Consider the following 19,089-nt stretch of genomic DNA (forward strand, 5'->3'; position numbering starts at 1 on the left):
CTTATACATTCTTAATAATGCTTACATACTTTGATTAATGCTTTAGACAATGCTTACATACATACAGTACCTTTAATGCCTTCTACAAAAATTTTATTTTTTATATTGTGTACCAATCACACCAGTTTAAACCAGTGAACGTTCTTCGCCGATGTTTTATTTTGTATTTGACTCATATTGTGATTCTTCAACTTATTTAGTTAGAAATTCTATCATTTTATTCTATACAGTACCAACATATGAAAATTGTTTTCATGATTTGTAGGTGAAGAAGTGATCCGACCGTACACACCGGTACCGAAACTGACCTACCAGAAGCCGTGTGTTGGCAAACCTGTGTGGCGAAGCACATCCGAAGAGGTGAGCCTACTGATCAAGTGCTACGACCTGGGTAAAATGAGCTCGTGGCTGTGCAGTCAGCGCAAAGGCAGCACTGTCATGCTCAGCAACCCCAAAGGCTCCTTCAACACAGACATTTTTACAAAAAACATAACCGAGGTGTACTTGTTTGCTGCTGGAACGGGAATTACGCCAATGCTATCGGTCGTTGACTGGTTACTAAAGTCTCCAAGGTAAATGTTGTTTTATCTTAACTATTTCTGTAAACATGTTGCTTGGACAATATTTTTCGCACATCTTAGAACATACATCAGATCATAGATATTTGACCATTTTTTATCAAAAATACTTGACTCCCTATTAGAACCGTGTAATACAGTAGGGTCCACCTGTTTTTGCTACTATACTATTTAACTGCTTTAAAAGTGCTTTAGACACTGCTATAGTGAGGTCCACATTATAATGATTTCTATCCTCATCTATCATTCAAGCAGATGGCGCTATCTCTTTCACGCTTTGCGATGTTGCCACATCGTTTATGAACAATGTAAAAATTCAACTAAATTGACAAAATATTTAATCTCAATCATTAAAATTATTATTAAGTTAAAATATTATTATTACATTTTTGAAAAATATATTTTCTTGACAAATAAAATACGATTCTTTCACGATACATTATCTTTGTATACGATACATTATCTTTCAACAATAATGAACAGTTGAATTCATCAGATATACCAGTATCAGCTGTTTGGGTGGCAAGGTTGAGATCTGGCAACCCTTTTCTCCTATCTTCCTACACTGCCATTATAACGTGGACCTCACTGTAGTGTTATAGATGGTTTAGTCACGAGATACAAGTACAGAATACATATATGTATTCTGTGATACGAGTATGTTTCAAATGGTCGCAATGTAAGGGGGAATATACGTGTATATTCACATGTATTCTATCTTGCAGTCATTCGTCATTTTGTGAATTAAATGAAAAATGCATCAATAACCGTTTGAAATGAGTTTTTTTTTAATCAAACCAATTTGTTGGAGTTTCTTAAGGAACCAGTTTTTCAGAATATTGAGTATTTGCTATTCTGTATCTTCTATGGGCATTTAGACTACGATTAATAATCAATTGGAATCTATATTCATTATTTCATGTTATTTCCCTATTAATTCATTTTTATTATTAATAGCATAATAATTATTGTGGTACCTAATTTAGATTAGATCAAACTCACTTTGATTCTTTCATCATAATCATCTATGGAATATATTAATCTTGAAAAAAAAGTTTTATTGTTTTATCGATTTCAGTGTTCTGAAAATTAGACTGTTATACTTCAACAAAACAAGGAAAGATATAATATTAGAAGATAAATTGGATCAACTAGCTAGTGAAGAAAGCAGGTAAGATGAATCAAATGATTTTAATTTCTATGTCATAAATTTATTAGAATTGTAATCTATATGTTAGTATTAAAAACGAAAATTAACTTATGCTGTTTGGAATTATTGGAAAATATAATTTTTTGTTTGGAATAAGCGATTTTGATTCTTATCAGAGTAGAATATATAATAATAAAGTAACCTAGCTAGTTAATTACCTCGTTGAAACAAATCCATAAAAAACACATAATTTCATTAGATAGTTCAGTTTACAATAATATGTTTCAAATTTGATCTACTGTCTGTATTGGGATAATGGGGAAAAACAGTGTTATTTGTGCACAAGATATTTTGCTATTTATGCACAAGATGAGTTATCAATTTGTAAATTCTCCAAGTTACTTTTTCACTTAGTTTTACAGTAGGCCTATTTACTGTTTTTATGCCGGACATAGATTCATACATTTCGTATGTGCTCTACAAATAATTTTCACTGGCAACAGATTAAATCTCGATTTACTAGTTATCTTCTATTGATTGGTAATTTCTATCTTTTGCCTTTTTGTCTTCATAGGTTTCTATTAAAACAATAACCTACTAGTTTTCCAGTGGATCTTCCGGTTTCACAAACTTTTATCAAATTTATCCGCATTTAAATAACCTCATCTAACATAACAAATGCCACGAAATTATTATTTAATGAATTTGACTACAATGCGACGTCATTCAACATTTATTAGCAGAACATGCAAAAGGACCAGTGGTTTTATTTGTGCACAATTGTCGTTGCTTCTAGTTTTTCGTGAGCCAATGTAAAAGCATTCATCTGATGAATAATGAGGCACTGATTGGAGGCATTTTAATATGAAGAATGTTGATTTGTTGCAGGTTTTATGTGGAACACATTTTGTCGGAACCGAGCTCTGAGTGGAGTGGCAGAAGGGGACATGTCTCGCTCGATCTGCTGCTAAACATTTTGCCAAAACATGCCGATGACATTCCTAGAAGTGACTTCGTATGCATTTGTGGTCCACGGCCATTCACTGCTTTGGTTGAAAAGTATGCAGTTAAACTATTTTTATATTAACCAGAATCGACCAAAGTCCGAGAGGTATTACTTCTAACATGAAGATGGGAAACCGATTTCTCCTTCCACATTTTGTAGCATGGACAGAGTAGTGGAGAGGAGTAAGCGTGCTGCGCACAATTATTGGATGATACAAAAGTTGGGAGAATACTGTTAGGTAGTGGGAGTGATTATTGAAGGGAAGAGCATCGGGCTGCTCTGTCTTCGTGAGAGAGCCGTGTAAAAAGTAATATCTCTCAGACTTGAGTTATTTATTTATCCATTAACACTGCACAGATCATTTAAAGTGAAAGTATTGCTTATATTAAGATCAATAAAAAACTATTGCTTTCCAAATAACTGAATTTATCAAACAAATCAAATAAAAAAAATAATGCAATATTGTCACATGTTTTCAACTTACGAAACCTAAGGTAAATGAGAAGTGGAGAGAATAATATATTTTCATATTTATATTCACATACTCTAAATGTTAAACTCCAATATTAACTTTTAAGATGATCTTATAAGAAACGGAAAAACATAAAAGATAAATAAATATCTCTGAAATATTACTTAGAATTTCTCAATTTCAATATAAAATTAAGTTATGTTGGCTATGTTTTATCAAATTATGTATGTTTGTATGATTAATTTTCCATTTTTCCAGGATGCTAAAGGAACATTTGGAGTACACTTCAGAAAACTATTACAGTTTTTCAGGGCAGTAGACTTCGAATAAATTCTATTTTCCGAAAAATCAACTACTTTTGTACAGATGATAATATATTATAATAAATGAGAATTCTATTTTTCAACCGTATTTTCTTTCAATTTTGTCCATCCTGTAATATAATGTCCTGAATTTTGTGAGATCTCGGGGACAAACTGCAGTGAGATTCACTTAAAACTGTCAGCATTTGTTGGATAAAATCATTGATGTTATTCATAAGGGCAGGACTTCCTATATAGTAGGTCCTGATAAGGGACGTTGATAGTGAGAATCTGGGTGGCTATATTTAAACCTTTTTTTGTTCCAACTGGTTCATGAAAGCTCAGATATTTATTTGTAAAAAATATTGTTCAAAAATTCACTTTTGAATAAAAGGATAAACGGAAATTGAAAATCATGAAATTGATTATATTTGGGAAATAATAGATTGATAAATATTTGGGATGGTAGTTGCCGCGCCTTTTTCTACCTGCTTTCGTAAAATTATGATAATATATATAAATATACATGCTATTTATTTTCTTGTTTTGTTCAATGAACCCCTTCAACAAAAATCGACGTGTCGAGGAAGGAATGGTAAATATTGAAAAATATTAAAATTTAGATTTCTGTTAGTGTTCTCCAGGTGTTGAAGTGATTAGATTTAAGCCGAATTTATTGATAAGAATTCCAGTGAACTTCGATTTATGTTAACTGTTAATTTTATTTTTTGAATGGAGTACGATTCTGCTGAATTACTTCTAAGCTGCAATAATTTCAACAACATGGAAGTAATTCAGACTTCTATATGGTTGAAATTATTGCAACTTTCAAGCATTTCCACAGTATTGTTTTCATGTTATTTGTGTGCAATACTGCAATGTGCATGTACATTCGAAAAAACTGAATGGAAATTGACCACTATGATATTTGTACAAGTATAGTTCATTCGGAACTAACCGACAGGCTCGCTACGCTCGCTTTAACAGTAGAAAATTTATGCATAAAGTAAATAAAAAAATATATTCTATTGCCGTTGAAAAATCTCCTAATCTATTAGAGAATATTATCAAATCCATATTGTTTAAAAAAATGAAAACTCTATCTGATCACATGAAATCTCAAATAGCCTAAATTAAGCGCTATATTCAATTTCAATTCAATTTATTCAGACAAAACATATAACAATACATACTGTAATGATTGACCGAACGAATCAAAACAATTTTTTTTCTTACAGTATGCACTTTAAATGTTATTTCTTTATCTTGAAGGAGTGAGTCAATTTTGTTGTCCAACGAACTTGACCTGTAAAAAGGTTTTAAGAATTCTGTTCAAAATTTGAAGCTGATTGATCAATTCTCTCTAAAGTGTTCTTGTCGAACATAAAAACACAAAAAACGCATTCAGTAAGTCAAAAGTGAGAACTTCGCTGACGCTCGTTCTAATGTGGAGACCTACGTTTCAAAATATATACTCAGCCTGAATTTTGAACCCTTGTCAAACTTGAATATTAGAGGTACGAAGAAGGCGCGCGTCATTTCAGTGCGCGCCTTAATCTTCTTACCTAACTGATTTACCCTTCTGACAGCTTGACAGAACTTTTGCATGCGGCGCGCGCTTCTTCGTTCTCCCAACACATAAATTATTCACTTGTTTTCAATGAATGATTAAAGGAGGAGCCTATTACTTTGTAGGAATTATTACAAAAGGATTGTCAAAATTCTGTTACTGGTGGGCAACAAAGTCACTCACTCTCGCCGAGTTTATACGAATGTCGACGAACGAGAGTATGGTTGGCTCCGCTACTGCTCGTTTTCACTCCGCCCGTATAGCGAAACCGCTCATGTTGGCCATTCGGCGATAGACTCGGCGAGAGTGTAGCGGAGGCATAAGAATCGCTTATAAATGAGGCTCTCAAAGAAATTGCTATTAATTATTAGCTGAGCTGCGCATTTGATGGATCAAAAATTAGTCTGTAGTTGATCACACCAATAATGTATTTTAATAGGGCTACTTAAATTGCTCAGTTATTGTATATATTACTAGTATCTTCTTTACAAAATTCATTTTGACACTTGAAAATGGCATGAGTGCTCGAAACTAGTTGTGTTTATATAAAAAAGTATTAAGAGAGTACTAGTAATTTCAATAATAATTGTTCAAACAAGTATAATTTTCAATTTCAGATGACATAAAACATAATTCGGAAATCTTTTCTTGTCCCTTGAAATATTTTTTCAAGTAGGCCTAAAAGAGAACTAATATATAAACTTTTAATAATAGGTAGCTAATAATTTCAAAGTGAATGTTGATAAACACGATGATTACTGAATTTTAAAGCTATTTTCTCGACATGAAACATTAAGAAAATATTGATTATTTCAAACTATTAAACTATTTATCTCTTGCCAAATCTGTGCTTCAAGGGGAAAAACTTGTACATGCAATGGTATCCTTTATTCAATATCACACATTCAATACAATAAAAAATGTCAAAATATTTGTCCCAAAAACTAACCATCAATGATATACATTTATATTTTATCAATAACAATTAATATTTATACCCACAAATGAATAAGTTCATAATTTAAAAAAAGTGAAAAGCACTAAATTTTGATTTGTTCAGTTCAGTCAAAGAGTTCTCCATACAGCATTTTTGCTACAAAACCAAATTTCAATTCCACACACAAAAAACTCACAAAACAATAAGAAAATTAGAGATGTTAGTCAAGCTACTAAACAATACTCAATGACATAATATTATATTTTGAACCTTATTGTAAAAATAAAAAACAATAATTGATGAATTATGAATTACTCATACTGTTTATCGCATTACATAGTTCATTCATTCACTTAATAATATACATATCGCAAAAATAAAAAAATAATAGGTAACAATCAAGCATTTTAAAACCCAATCACTAAAATTACCTATTTTACAAAATAATTAATCTACTAGTTAACCATTATCCAAAATATGTTTTCAATCTCATATACTTAGTTTTATATGGCGGCTTTAGCAGCGAAACACAATGTTGTTAAGTGGTAAAAATATACCCTCTTGTACTTGTGGTTGAAAAGTAAGTCAGTGAATAGTGAATGACAGAAATTATCTAGGCCCTTAACTGTATCTATGACCTATTTGAAATTGAATTCTTATTAAAAATAAATGACATCATTGTCTAACTAATGCCAACTAATGGGTAATATTAAAATAATAAAAATCATCTCATTCTTAGCCCAGTGAATCAATAGTTAAGTTATCGATAATTGAAAAATTTGCTACATTTGAGCTAGTATAATCCAAAATACATAAAAGTAGATTTCAAAATGCAAATATAGTAAACAATTAAGAAATGCAACGATTTTTGTAGGGGCGGAATGTAAGTATATTAACGGCAAAAAACCTAAAAATTCTTGGACCATCAAGACACGTCATTGTAAACACAGATGATACTTATTAGTTCTTACTTTGATAAACAAACACGAAAAACCCTCTAAATAGGTGGATATAAAAAAGGAAAGCAATGAATTTTGGCAGCAAGAATATACAATAATATTATTCAAGCCATATTTAGAGGTGATGTAAATCCAACGTCATTTTCTTGAAAGTTTTGGTTTCAAAACACGTGTCAGTCATGTTTATGCACAAAGAATGTGAAGTTCCTTAATAATTGTAAATCGATGAGTTGATAAAAAAATACACAACATAATCTTGCTCGATTGGCCGCCGGAATAGCTCACATTCCATTTCATAGGAAGTAAATTCAACAAACCATAATAATTCCAAGTCAGATCTCTCCAGTTAAAATCAGTCGCTGACTATCAGAGAGTTCCTGTTAACTTCGCACTTTCTAGAATGTGATTTTAAGACAATAAAACAAATCGTCTGTGAATGTGAAATACAAATGTAAAATACGAGTACATTCCAACCTGGGTGAAGCACCAAAGCAAGCATCCCCAGACGACAAAGTACCTTATACATTTCACATGGCCTGGTGAACAGTACAAACCCCCATTAGGGCCCAATTACACAGTCATATATTATAATGTTTCAAATCATAGATATTTGGCAAAGTTTTATCAAAGATTTGATTCTCTATTAGATCGGTTTTAAGGGCCTGGACAAACAGATATTTATATCCTCCTGAGACCGCTCTGGTAGCAGATCGCTCTCTGTGTGTCCAGACCCTAAGACATTCATTTGAAAACAGATTTCAAATTCAGATTTCTATGATCTGATATATGATCAAAAACATGATTGTGTAATGGGGCCCTTGGAACTGAAGGACAACACTAATATAAGCGACATATGAATAAGAAATTTAGACAGCAAGTTAATTGCGGCCAGTACTTTCCTCTTCAATTTACCGCTTACTTTTTCTGTTTGAAGGGGTAATTTCCTATAAAAATGCAAGTAATTAATTGCAGGCTGCCAGTAAAAACAAACCTGCCAGTCTACTTGGCAAATTACAGTACTGACTGTCAGTAAAGTTCTGTTTCTGCTTTCCTTGTATATAAGCAGTTATCTTAGAGAAACGATAGCATAAGAAGATATCCTATGGTATAGGTCGTTTATGTTCCTGATTTCAAGCCAATATTGTTTGTTAACTAAGCCGATCACTGTTGACTACTGTCTATTATTACTGTTTTGGCCGGGTGAGTGTAAGAACGGCACATTATGAGAGACTACCACCGTCACATAGCTTCACGAAAAAACCATTAGGACTATCGGCTTGAGTTAACAGTAATCTTTGGAACAAAAAAGACCTATACCATGGGAAAGCTTCTCATGATATCTTTTCTCTATGCCATTATACTCTTTACAGGTGGGTGAAGAGTTTGAGAACAGTTAAAAAAAAAATTCTAACGGTGGCAATTATTGAGGATCTTACTGTACTCGAATTAAAAATACTACTTTCTGTGACTAACAATTTGGTATCTTGGATTCATCATTTTGAATGTAAGTTAATATTTTAATAGGATTTTCAATCTAAGTAGGATCCTCAAATATTCACCTTTGTTTATGAAGTAGTTCTCACACTTTTCACTCACTCTATAAATAGTAGCTGACATCAATTAACGTTTATATGCTGTCTGTCTTCAATTTCCTGTAAAAGTGAGATGGTCTGTGGTGTCTCTGCCAAAAAGGAGCATCGACGTCAGAAGAAGAAGTGCCAGGATTAGAGTGGTCAGCAACACTGGAAACAAAAACAGAAAATTATAAAAAAAGAGTATCAACTTGTAAAATGAGAAAAGTGTGCTGAATTAATAGTTTCTTGAATCTGAATAGCGTATTATTATAGATTAGTATATTTGTGAAATTAGTTCGAAAAGAGAAAAATGTGCTATAGTCCGTTAAAACAGAGTTAAATTACGGCACCTGTAATTTGATTTCATTTCCAAATGAAAATGAAATCAAAACGTAAGAACTGCTCATATATTTAAGATAATGCAAACCTTTGTTTAGGGGCATACCGCATCAAAATTACCTACCATCAAGATCACAATGGTTATCAAATAGTTTTGCAGGAGTATTTGAATCTATATTGGTGAGATTGTAGGCCAGGGGTTAAAAACGTTTTTGCTCCCCCTTCACAATTCTCAATTCTTCCCACGATACATACCTCCATATTAAGCTCATACATCAGTCAAGTAAGAAACATGTTGGACTGGGGAAAAGTATGGAATTTGATTCTTTTTTGTTTATCGAATATAAATGAAACGAAATACAAATTTTAAAAATGAAAAATCCATACATGGTGCATATAAAATGGTATTGAGTATTAAGTAAAATTTCCTACAGCCACTCTCGAATTAACATAGATTCTAGTGAGAGAGTTGCCATTTTTTCCACTAATAAGCTTCTTGATATTTGACTGCAACTGTGACAAAGCATACCTCAACGTCCAGTCTTGCTCGATATTTTGATTTCAAATAAGTCAAAGCTGAAAATGAAGATTCACAAAGGTACGTTGAATAAAATTGGACTAGAAGCTTAAGATTCCAAATGAACTTGAGAGTAAAGAGAAGAATAAAAACAAAAATATTTAATGCTCATATTTGGAAATCCTGATTTCGTTTTGGAATCCCATTAAAGGTACGGTACATTGAATGCTATTTTTTATTCGTATAAATTATTTTTCTAAAAAACCTCCCCCCCCCAACCACACAGGTTGAGAATCGCCGCATGTAGTCAATTCCACTCTAATGAGTAGTTTAATTAGAAGCAATGTAAGTTGCAGTACTCTGACATTTCAAGTTCTCAATAGAGTGGAATTGACTATAAATAATAAAATTTCTCAATAACAAAGAGGTTCTACAGCATAAATATTATGATTTGTTTTCTACAAATCTTATATCCAAATCTAATAAAATGATAATCAACTTGTAGACTCACAAGGTAGCACAAGAGAATGCTGCAGCAAATGTTGAGATAGAGTGAACATTCTATTTCCGTGACACTCGCTTTCCCAGTCGGAGGGGATTAACGGTTTCAAGATTTGAACAAACTGGTTGAATGGACAGAGTGTGGCGCATCCTGGAATCGTTAGCAAAGTGGCTTCCGAGCTCGAGTTACGATACGTAACCTGCAAAAAGTGAAATTATCAGTGAATAAATTCCAAGTGAAGTTATACGGAAATAATTTACAAAATATTTGGTCTCTGAGACAAAATTAAGAAATAAAAAGTTTTTGGGCAATTGCATGTTTTTTCTTTTCTAAATATTGTATTTATTTGCATCATTGAATAAATATAGATTTTAAAACTATTACATTAATGTTGATGATGGGAAATCGAATCTTCCACATGACAATACAGAAGGCTCCAAAAAGTATTGATCGATTCGATTGTCAATATTTTATTTGAGAAATGTGCTGAACGTTTTTTCATTGAATAGTTGAACAATAATCACAAGAATAAAATATGATATTATTATATTAGTTGTACTGTAATGAACCGGGTGATTACAAATGAAATAGACAGTTTGAATAGCTTGTAGAGAATTTATTATTTAAAAGTTTAGATCATTACTTACATGATTACATAGAAGAATTCTTGAAGTTTTTATTGAAAATTTACAGATGTTCAATGTGTGCACCACTTGCAACACGACAGATATCAACACGGTAGTCAAATTCTGACCACACACGACTAAGCATCTCACGGTTAACTGTAGCAAGAGCATTTGTGATTCGTTGTTTAAGATCATCGATATCAACAGGAAGCGGTGGTACGAAAACTCTGTCTTTTACATAGCCCCACAAGAAAAAGTCGCAGGGCGTTAGGTCCGGACTACGAGGTGGCCACGGCTGAAACACAACGTTTTCCTCACTTGCACGGCCGATCCATCGTCTAGGAAGATGTTCATCCAGATACCCTCTGACGTCTGAGTACCAGTGAGGCGGAGCTCCATCTTGTACAAAAATGAAGTTACAACTATCTTCATGGAGTTGAGGCATTAACCATTCGGTTAACATGTCCAGATAAATTCTTCCGGTTACTGATGGTTCTTGGAAGAAGAAAGGCCCGTAAACCTTTTCACAAGATAAAGCGCAAAACACGTTCACTTTAGGAGAATCGCGTATATGCTGTACAGTCTCTCTTGGGTTTTCTGTTCCCCATACTCGTACATTATGTCTGTTAACTTTTCCACTAATGTGAAAAGTGCATTCATCACTGAAAATTAGGCGATTAAACAATGTGTCGTCATTTTCAAGACAATGTTGCATCTCTTGACAAAAATTTTTACGTACAACTTTATCATTGTCATTTAAACTTTGTACTAACTGCAATTTATAAGGTGTCATTTTCAAACGTTTCCGCAGAATTTTCCACACAGTAGGTTGAGGAATTTGCAATTCTAAACTCGCTGATCTAGTCGATTTTCCTGGACTTCGTACAAAAACATCACGAACACTATCAATTTTTTCTTCTGTAACAGAAGGTCTTCCAGTACTCTTCTTCTTACACACACAATCATCCACTGCTTTCAAAACGTTCATACCAGTCATAAATTGATTGCCTTGTTGGTGGTGGTTTACCGTATTTTGTTCTGAAATGACGCTGCACAACAGTAACAGAGTTTGTTTTGGCTAATTCAAGAACACAATAAGCTTTCTCCACTTGAGTAGCGGCCATATTGCTAAACTAAACTGGCTGTTGTAACACGGAGCAGCCAACAATAGCCAGCAACAGTTCTACCAACATAAACTTTAAGAAATTCCCTACAAACCTATATCACTTACTATGTTGAAATACACCAGTTTAATGTTGTACAGGCTATTGAAGTTGTCTATTTCATTTGTAATCACCCGATATTTTAGTCCAAAAATGTAGAGCATCAACATAATTATTTATGCAATATTGCAATTCCACTTTTCATTACAAGCTGCTAGTTGATGAATTGAGCACGCTTTTTACGACATAACTTGGTAATAAAATTTCTTGTAAATTATAGTAAAAACAAATACTCATGTGGTGCTCTACACTCTGTGTTGAGCATGAATGTTATGTAGAGAAGAAGTTTCTACTATTATTTAAAAGAAAAATGGTCTTCTATGTAATCAAAAGGTGTTCAAATTGTATGTTTTTTACAAGAATGTTCTTTACTCTTCTTCTCCAACTTAGACAAGCTAACATATGTGTCATTGATATATTTGTTATACATATTCTCAATACTTACCGTTACGAAATAATCATTATTTTTCTCGCGAAGTTCAATTAACACACAAGCAGTATAAGGCGGATTATGAGTTTCGAATACTTTCAATGTATCTAGAACATTTGCTACAGTTTCATCGTGGGCAGAGAGTAGCCAAACCTTCCTACTATTTTTGTCATCGTGATTTTTATTGTTCCCTTGAAGGTATATTCGGAAATGGTTTATCATTGCATTCATAAGAGGACCTGGAAAAACATCACAATAAAAATGTTACAATTAATTATGTTAGTCACACAATATGTTATTGTAAACTATGCAGACTTTCGGAAAAGACTAAAGCAATGTGTACAATGGATTTTAATTGAAATGGAATTCAGGACTTTGAAATCCTTAGCAATATTTAAAAAAAGTGTCTGGGAAAAGTTCCTTATTTCAAGAGTCAGATTTTGACTGATGAAGGATATTTTAATTTCAAAACTGAATAGATTTATAAAAAGGATAAAACCGAGGTCTTTGAATTGAGAGCGAATGTTTTTGGCAAACCTGATTTTGACCAAAGCTATTCTCGTGGTCAACTGACCATGATCTATAATTTGACGCATACTGCATCCAAGTTGACTGATATTGATAAATTTCAATACGGCTAAATCGAGTTTATTGACATTAATATAATCGTGATTAATTGACAATTTACAATATGAATGTATCAGTGGATGTCATTAGTTTTGCAAAAGAATCTCAACACTATAAGGATAAAAAGAGAAGCGCAACGACTGTTTCAAAAATAATAAAAATTAACAATATTCAGCTCAGAAGAATCATTAATTCTAGATTGTGATTCAATCAGAAACCTTAACAACCAATTAAATTTTGCTTTATATCAGAGAAAATCTATTGATAGATTTTCCTATTGTATCCAATGGTTGCTGTATAAAGTAGAATTTAACATTTCTCAAAATACGGAGTCAAAAGGGTTAGATATTTTCGTAGATGAAATAGCCTGAATTTCTTTTTGCTTCACCTGTCTTGAGCCTGGTAAGTTTTTCTGTAAAAGTATCCAGACGAAAAGTAAATGCAGCTGCTGATTTCAGCGGTGTCGGATATACTTCACTTGTCCAATTTGGCAATGTATAGTTATTTAGTTCCTGAAAAATAGCAATTTTTAGTAATTGATTAAAGTTTTACTTAATCTGAAATATTGATTCCTTTTTTTTATTGCGGATGATGCCCGCATAAGCTTTTTGCCATAGCGTGGGTGATAGATGAAATGATCAAACTTCCTGCCACCGGCGGGATTCGAACCCACGAAAGAGGCGGCAATCGAACCCAAATCACCAAACTGGCCGGCAATTATTTAGTGTGTTCTTCATTCTAAGTACTTCTAATAGTCCAGTCAATATAGACATAAAAAAGGGGGTGCGCTTGGAATATATATTGTATTTATGAGTTTTTGAGTTGAAAAGAGACACGCGGCAGAGGAGAGAAAGGTATAGTGAACTGAGAAAGTGTGCAAGTAAGACATGCAGGAAAAAAGGGAATACCAAAAACAATATATTGAGAAAATTGAGGAATTAAGCAGGCAAAATGAGGTGCGAAAATTCTATGGTAGGGTATATGTAATAAGGAAAGGCTTTAAACCGAAATTGAACCTATGCAAAGATAGGAAAGGCAGCAACATCATAGGAGAGCAAGATAAAATTCTTGAGAGATGGGCAGAATACTTCCATGAGAACATGAACAAAGGGGACGAGGAAAACAATGAGAGCAATGATGAAGTTGAATAGAACAATCTAGTTTCCTAGAAATACAAGAGGCAATAAATAAGATGAAGAGCCTAAAAGCTCCTGGAAGTGGATGTTTACCTGCAGAGGTTTTTAAATTCTGAGGACTCAAAGCTTACACAGAAGACTGCATGAGCTGATTTGTTGGATTTGGGAGAAAGAAGAAATGCCTGAAGAATGGAAAATGGGAGTGATCTGTCCAGTTTTTTAAAAAGGTGACAAATTAACATGTGATAATTATCGAGGAAACACGTTGCTCAATATTGCCTACACGATTTTTTCCAGTGTGGTATTGAAAAAGGATATCAGGATATTATGAGGAGGTAATGTGTGAAGTGCAGAGTGGATTTCGTAGTAACAGAGGAACCATGAATCAAATTTTTGTAATGAGACAAATGATGGAAAAGTGCTATGTGAAATGTTGATCTACACTGCATGTTTGTAGACTTCCGGCAAGCCTTTGATTCTATCAATAGAAATATACTGCCAAAAATTCTTATGAAAGTCGGAATACCACAAAAACTGATAAAGTTAATTCTTATTACAATGGATGGTGCACATTCCTGTGTCAAGATAGAGAACAGATGTAGTAGACCTTTTGCTGTAACAAGCGGTGTTAGACAAGGAGATGCTTTGTCAGCAGTGTTATTTAATCTGGCGTTGAATACGGTTCTTCAAGCTCTAAAGATAAACGGCAACATTACATTTAAATCGGATCAAGTATGTGCCTACGCAGATTATGTTGTACTTATTTCACGGTCAAAACAAAACCTATTGGGGATGTTGGGAGTATTAAAAGAAGAAGGAAAGAAAATAGGCCTGGATATTAACACAGAAAAACTAAGTACCGCAAAATGACTGTAGAAAATAGACGCAGACAAATAACAGACATTACAAGTCTGGGTCTACAGCTAAATGGTGTGAGGGAATTTAAATATCTAGGCACTATAATCAATATAATCAATAATGAGAATAGGATACAAGAGGATATTCATAGCAGAAGCTTTGCTGGAAATAGAGCGTATTTCGCCAACTTAAGAAGTCCAAGATCCTTTCTCGAGGAACGAAATTGAAAATTTACAAAACCCTTATTAGACCAGTAGTGACGTACGGCGCAGAGGCATGGACATTAAATGTTGAAGAAATAAATGCGCTGCGCATCTTCGAAAGGTAACAATGATTATAAGAAGAGTTTGGACCAGTGAGGTTGGCGACGGCGGAAGGTTGGCGAGCAAGGAGTGACGCACAGATGAACGTGTTCCTCAATAAACAAGATATCGTGTGTTTCATCCAAGCACAAACAATAAGGTGGCATGGTCACGTGACAAGAATGGGAATAGACAGGTTACCCAAAAACTTGATGAACGCACAAATGATGGGGATTAGAAAGCGTGGAAGACCAAGGAAGAGGTGGTTAAGGGATGTAGAGGAGGACTTGCACATCATGGGAGTGCGGTCGTGGAGGAGAAAGGCAGAAGCCAGAAAAGCATGGAGGCCAAGGTCCACACCGGAATGTAGAGCCAGCGAAAGTAAGTAGTTATGAGTTTTTAATATATTATTTGGATATATAAGAGAAATCTAAAACCAAATTTGTTCATGCCAAATTTCCTTGTGCTAGAAATAGAATGGCCCAAAAACCTCGTATTTTTGTTCATTTTCAGTTTTTAGCTATTTCCGCCAAATCCAGTAGTCGGACAGAAAAATTTGCTCTTGCATTTTTTTGTTAGGTTACACAATTCTGAATGGAATGAGATCATTCGGGATTGTCTATCTCTAATGAGTACTAAGTTATGATTTTTCAAAAATGAATTTTAGTTTTTGATCAACAATATCTTCCGATTCTGATATCTTCCGAATAGTATTTAAATGTATAATTGAAAATCCCTCTGGGCGTAATCTTGTGCTCTACAATCTGAGACCAGGTAGAGCGCTCTATCTCTTGAAGATTTCCATGTACACCTGACAACAATGCTCCTTGTATTGTGAAAAACGCCTAATTTTTAGCTTCAACCATCATCCTCAGTTATTCAAGATGAATTATTGGCAACTGAGCTCGTAGAGGATGAAATGATTTACAATTTGGAATCAATCGTGAGTTTCTATATTGCATCAGACTCATTCTAGAAACTCTTGATTAACAGTAGAAACACGAAAAAAATGAAAAAACTAAAATCGCAATTTTAAAAATCTTCATCTGTAACGTTCGAATGGTATTGAAATCGATAGTATTATTCATTAGAGTGCGGAGAGGGAGAAAACTTTCACATCCTCACTAGATTTGAGAATTTTATCTGAAGTAGTTCACAATATATGCAGCTATGAATATAGAAATTTACCATTTTTTGTGTAGGCTAAGGGAATATGGGCTTAAGTACACTAAGTAAGAGTTAATTTTCCATTTTTCGACTAAATTTAACATATGATGCATGATTTTGAACCACCTTGACGAGCCGAGAAGAATAAAGTGCAGTAAGATGAGATCCAAGCATTGTGTCAAAAGTTATAAGTGTTTGAAATGTTGATCCTTGAGGTGTCCTTATGCGCGCCTCTCCACTAGGAAATTTAGTCGAAAAATGGAAAATTAACTGAAATGAAGAGCAACTAACGAGTGATTCTCATAGGACATAATCTCATGAACTTATATAATATCACAAGCGAAATATCACTGTGAGGAAAATTTAGTGTAGGATGATGGTTGAAGCTAAAAATAAAAGCGCTCTCCCTGGTCTCAGATTGTAGAGGACAAAATTACGCCCAGAGGGATTTGAATTATACATCTAAATGGTAACAAACGGAAATTGTTCATCAAAGTTGTTTTTTCATAAAATTTTTCTCATTTTTGAAAAATCATAACTCAGTACTCATTTGAGATGGAAAGTTCCGAATGATCTCATTTTATTCAGAAGTTTTTAATCTAAAAAAGGCGAGAGCAAATTTTTCTGTCTGATTACTGGATTTGGCGGAAATAGCTAAAAACTGGAAAATGAGCAAAAAATACGAGGTTTTAGGGCCATCCTGTATCTAGTACAAGGAACAAATGTACAAATTTGGCTCTGGACTTTGCTCAGGTATCCAAATAATATATCAAAAAATATATATTGCATTATTGTTATTATATAACTACAATATATATTGCAAGCACCAATGTACATAGTGTACATAATGTTTTAAACAGAATTTTGAGTTGGGAATGGGGACTTTTGATATGTTCGCCTTCTAACTAGTCTCAACAAAGCTGCAAAGTCAAAAATTCTATTTAAAACATTCTCTCCAAATTCATTTGTTAGTTGATCTATTGTTGAAAAACATTGAGATTTCACACTCAACACTAGAGCTGCTGCAAAAGGAGTAGGGTAATTCGTAAAAGTGTGAAATTATACATCAAATTGAAGAGAATTTAATGCTCCATAAGGTCATAATCAGCATAGATTTTCCCGTTGATTTTTAAAAAGTTATAAGAGCAAAAATAGAAAAAATGGTGGCAAAAGTGTTTTTCAAAAATGTCACACCTTCAAGAACGGATATCTCGAAAACTGGAGGAGTTTTAGAAAAATGTTGTAGAATGAATATTGTAGGAAATGATGTAAGCTTTAATTTGTTATATGACAATTGAGTCCTTTGGATGCATAGTTTTTGAGTATTATGTGAGTTATCGCTCGCGCAAAACAGTTATCACGCGACGCGAAGCGGAGCGTGATAATTTTGCAAGAGCGATAAAGAAGCATTACGTGCGAATTACATACAAAATGTTTTCTACAACTGCACAAACCTGTTAAATCACTTATATCTGGCGGAGTTTATAATAATTCGTCTACACTGATATCCATCATGGCTGTAGAATCGGTACAATTACCGACTTTTTAGGTTAAGATCTGACCGAGAGTGGTTTGTCTTTGGCGAGCTGCTTATCATCAGCTGATTAGCGAGCGTAAATAAACTCTTCTGCGCATGCGCGAATGATTTGCTAGCGTAAAGAAAATCTACTGCGCATGCGCAGATGGTTAGCGAGCGAAAAAGTAGATTCTCCTCAGAAATAAGCTGTTTTACGAGGAGAATTATTGAGTATGTAAATTCTTTCTTTACGCGCATTTGTAAAAAAATTATTTTTGGACTTAGCCTAATGTTCACCCGTGATAATAATTATCAAAACCTACTCTTTTCACACAGGAGCCAGCCTAAAACCATCTTCAACATAATGTTTTTTTGATTCCTTTTTCAGAAATATACCGATTGTAATGTGGTATTCATTCAGGATATTGCTGAATATGATATTCATTCACATATGATTGACTGGGTATTATTTGAACTTGTAATACTTGTTCCTTTTATTATATTTTACATTAATGTTGATCTTCCAATACACATTTGGATCTATATGAATATAGTGTGAGTTAGGACTGGCCTTCTCCATATTAGGAACAATCCAGTCATCATATAACAAATAACAATGTTCAAATTCGGCTTTGGTGTAGCTCGATAAAATAGAAAATCATGGTATAGATCGGAATCACTGAAGATTCTTGATATAAATTGTGATTCCTTACCTCAATAAACATGGTGTCATACAGGTCTTGCAGTTGGAACCAGGTCTTGACCTTTTCACCACTGAAATGAGTGAGATAGTCAATACTTTTGGAATATTTGGCGAATTCCGCAGTAACTGGAGGAGATTTAAGCATTTTATCGAATTCGGCTTTGTATCTGGGGCAAGGTTTCTTCATAGCCAGGACCTAAAAATGAATACACAGTACTTTGGAATATGTTACCGGCATTATCGTGCAAAATATCAATTTCTCATAACTTTTTTACTAAATCAAAGACTGCGATTATGAATTTACTTTCATTAAATTGATAACGACTGGTACGGAAGTCAATTTTTGAGAACAATAAAACATTATTCATAATCACAACTATATCTTTCAGCTGAGTTGTCATTTTCCGGTTGGTATCCTTAAACTAGGTAGAGATTAGAAAGCAATTTTTGATGTAATGCATTGGGCTGTTCTTATGTGGGCACATTATTAGACAGCAATAACAAATTAAAAAATAGTCTAAAACAACACACACAAAATCTTCTTCGAATCTCTACTTAGTTGAAAGCACGGTGCACCCAGGGACCACAGCCAGCT

General features: G+C 33.6%; 2 protein-coding genes across 2 annotated transcripts in view; one reads left to right on the forward strand and one right to left on the reverse strand.

Moving 5' to 3' along the window:
* The first annotated feature begins 240 nt into the window (after positions 1-240).
* On the forward strand, positions 241-3,612 carry LOC120353206 (cytochrome b5 reductase 4-like). The gene is made up of 4 exons (XM_039436029.1): positions 241-572; positions 1,657-1,749; positions 2,617-2,787; positions 3,465-3,612. Exons 1-4 carry the CDS (start codon positions 397-399, stop codon positions 3,523-3,525), a joined length of 501 nt encoding a protein of 166 aa, XP_039291963.1. The 5' UTR covers positions 241-396; the 3' UTR covers positions 3,526-3,612.
* Positions 3,613-7,622: 4,010 nt separating this feature from the next.
* The window catches only part of LOC111061075 (prostatic acid phosphatase-like), a 29,765-nt gene continuing 18,298 nt past the window's right edge, over positions 7,623-19,089 (reverse strand). Inside the window, exons 4-8 of the mRNA XM_039436018.1 lie at positions 18,505-18,690; positions 13,201-13,324; positions 12,201-12,424; positions 9,916-10,105; positions 7,623-8,716 (exon numbers count right to left, since the gene is read on the reverse strand). Coding sequence (XP_039291952.1) covers positions 8,619-8,716; positions 9,916-10,105; positions 12,201-12,424; positions 13,201-13,324; positions 18,505-18,690 — 822 coding nt within the window. The 3' untranslated portion in view covers positions 7,623-8,618. The remainder of the gene's footprint in view (positions 8,717-9,915; positions 10,106-12,200; positions 12,425-13,200; positions 13,325-18,504; positions 18,691-19,089) is intronic.

This window comes from Nilaparvata lugens, chromosome 1 (assembly GCF_014356525.2).
Source record: "Nilaparvata lugens isolate BPH chromosome 1, ASM1435652v1, whole genome shotgun sequence".
Classification (NCBI taxonomy): domain Eukaryota; kingdom Metazoa; phylum Arthropoda; class Insecta; order Hemiptera; family Delphacidae; genus Nilaparvata; species Nilaparvata lugens.

Bases quoted from the DNA above. Each gene is read 5' to 3' on its own strand.
- LOC120353206 (XM_039436029.1), top strand. From the start codon at position 397: ATGAGCTCGTGGCTGTGCAGTCAGCGCAAAGGCAGCACTGTCATGCTC. The intron at 573-1,656 runs GTAAATGTTGTT...TATCGATTTCAG, and splicing joins TGGTTACTAAAGTCTCCAAG to TGTTCTGAAAATTAGACTGT. The intron at 1,750-2,616 runs GTAAGATGAATC...GATTTGTTGCAG, and splicing joins CTAGCTAGTGAAGAAAGCAG to GTTTTATGTGGAACACATTT.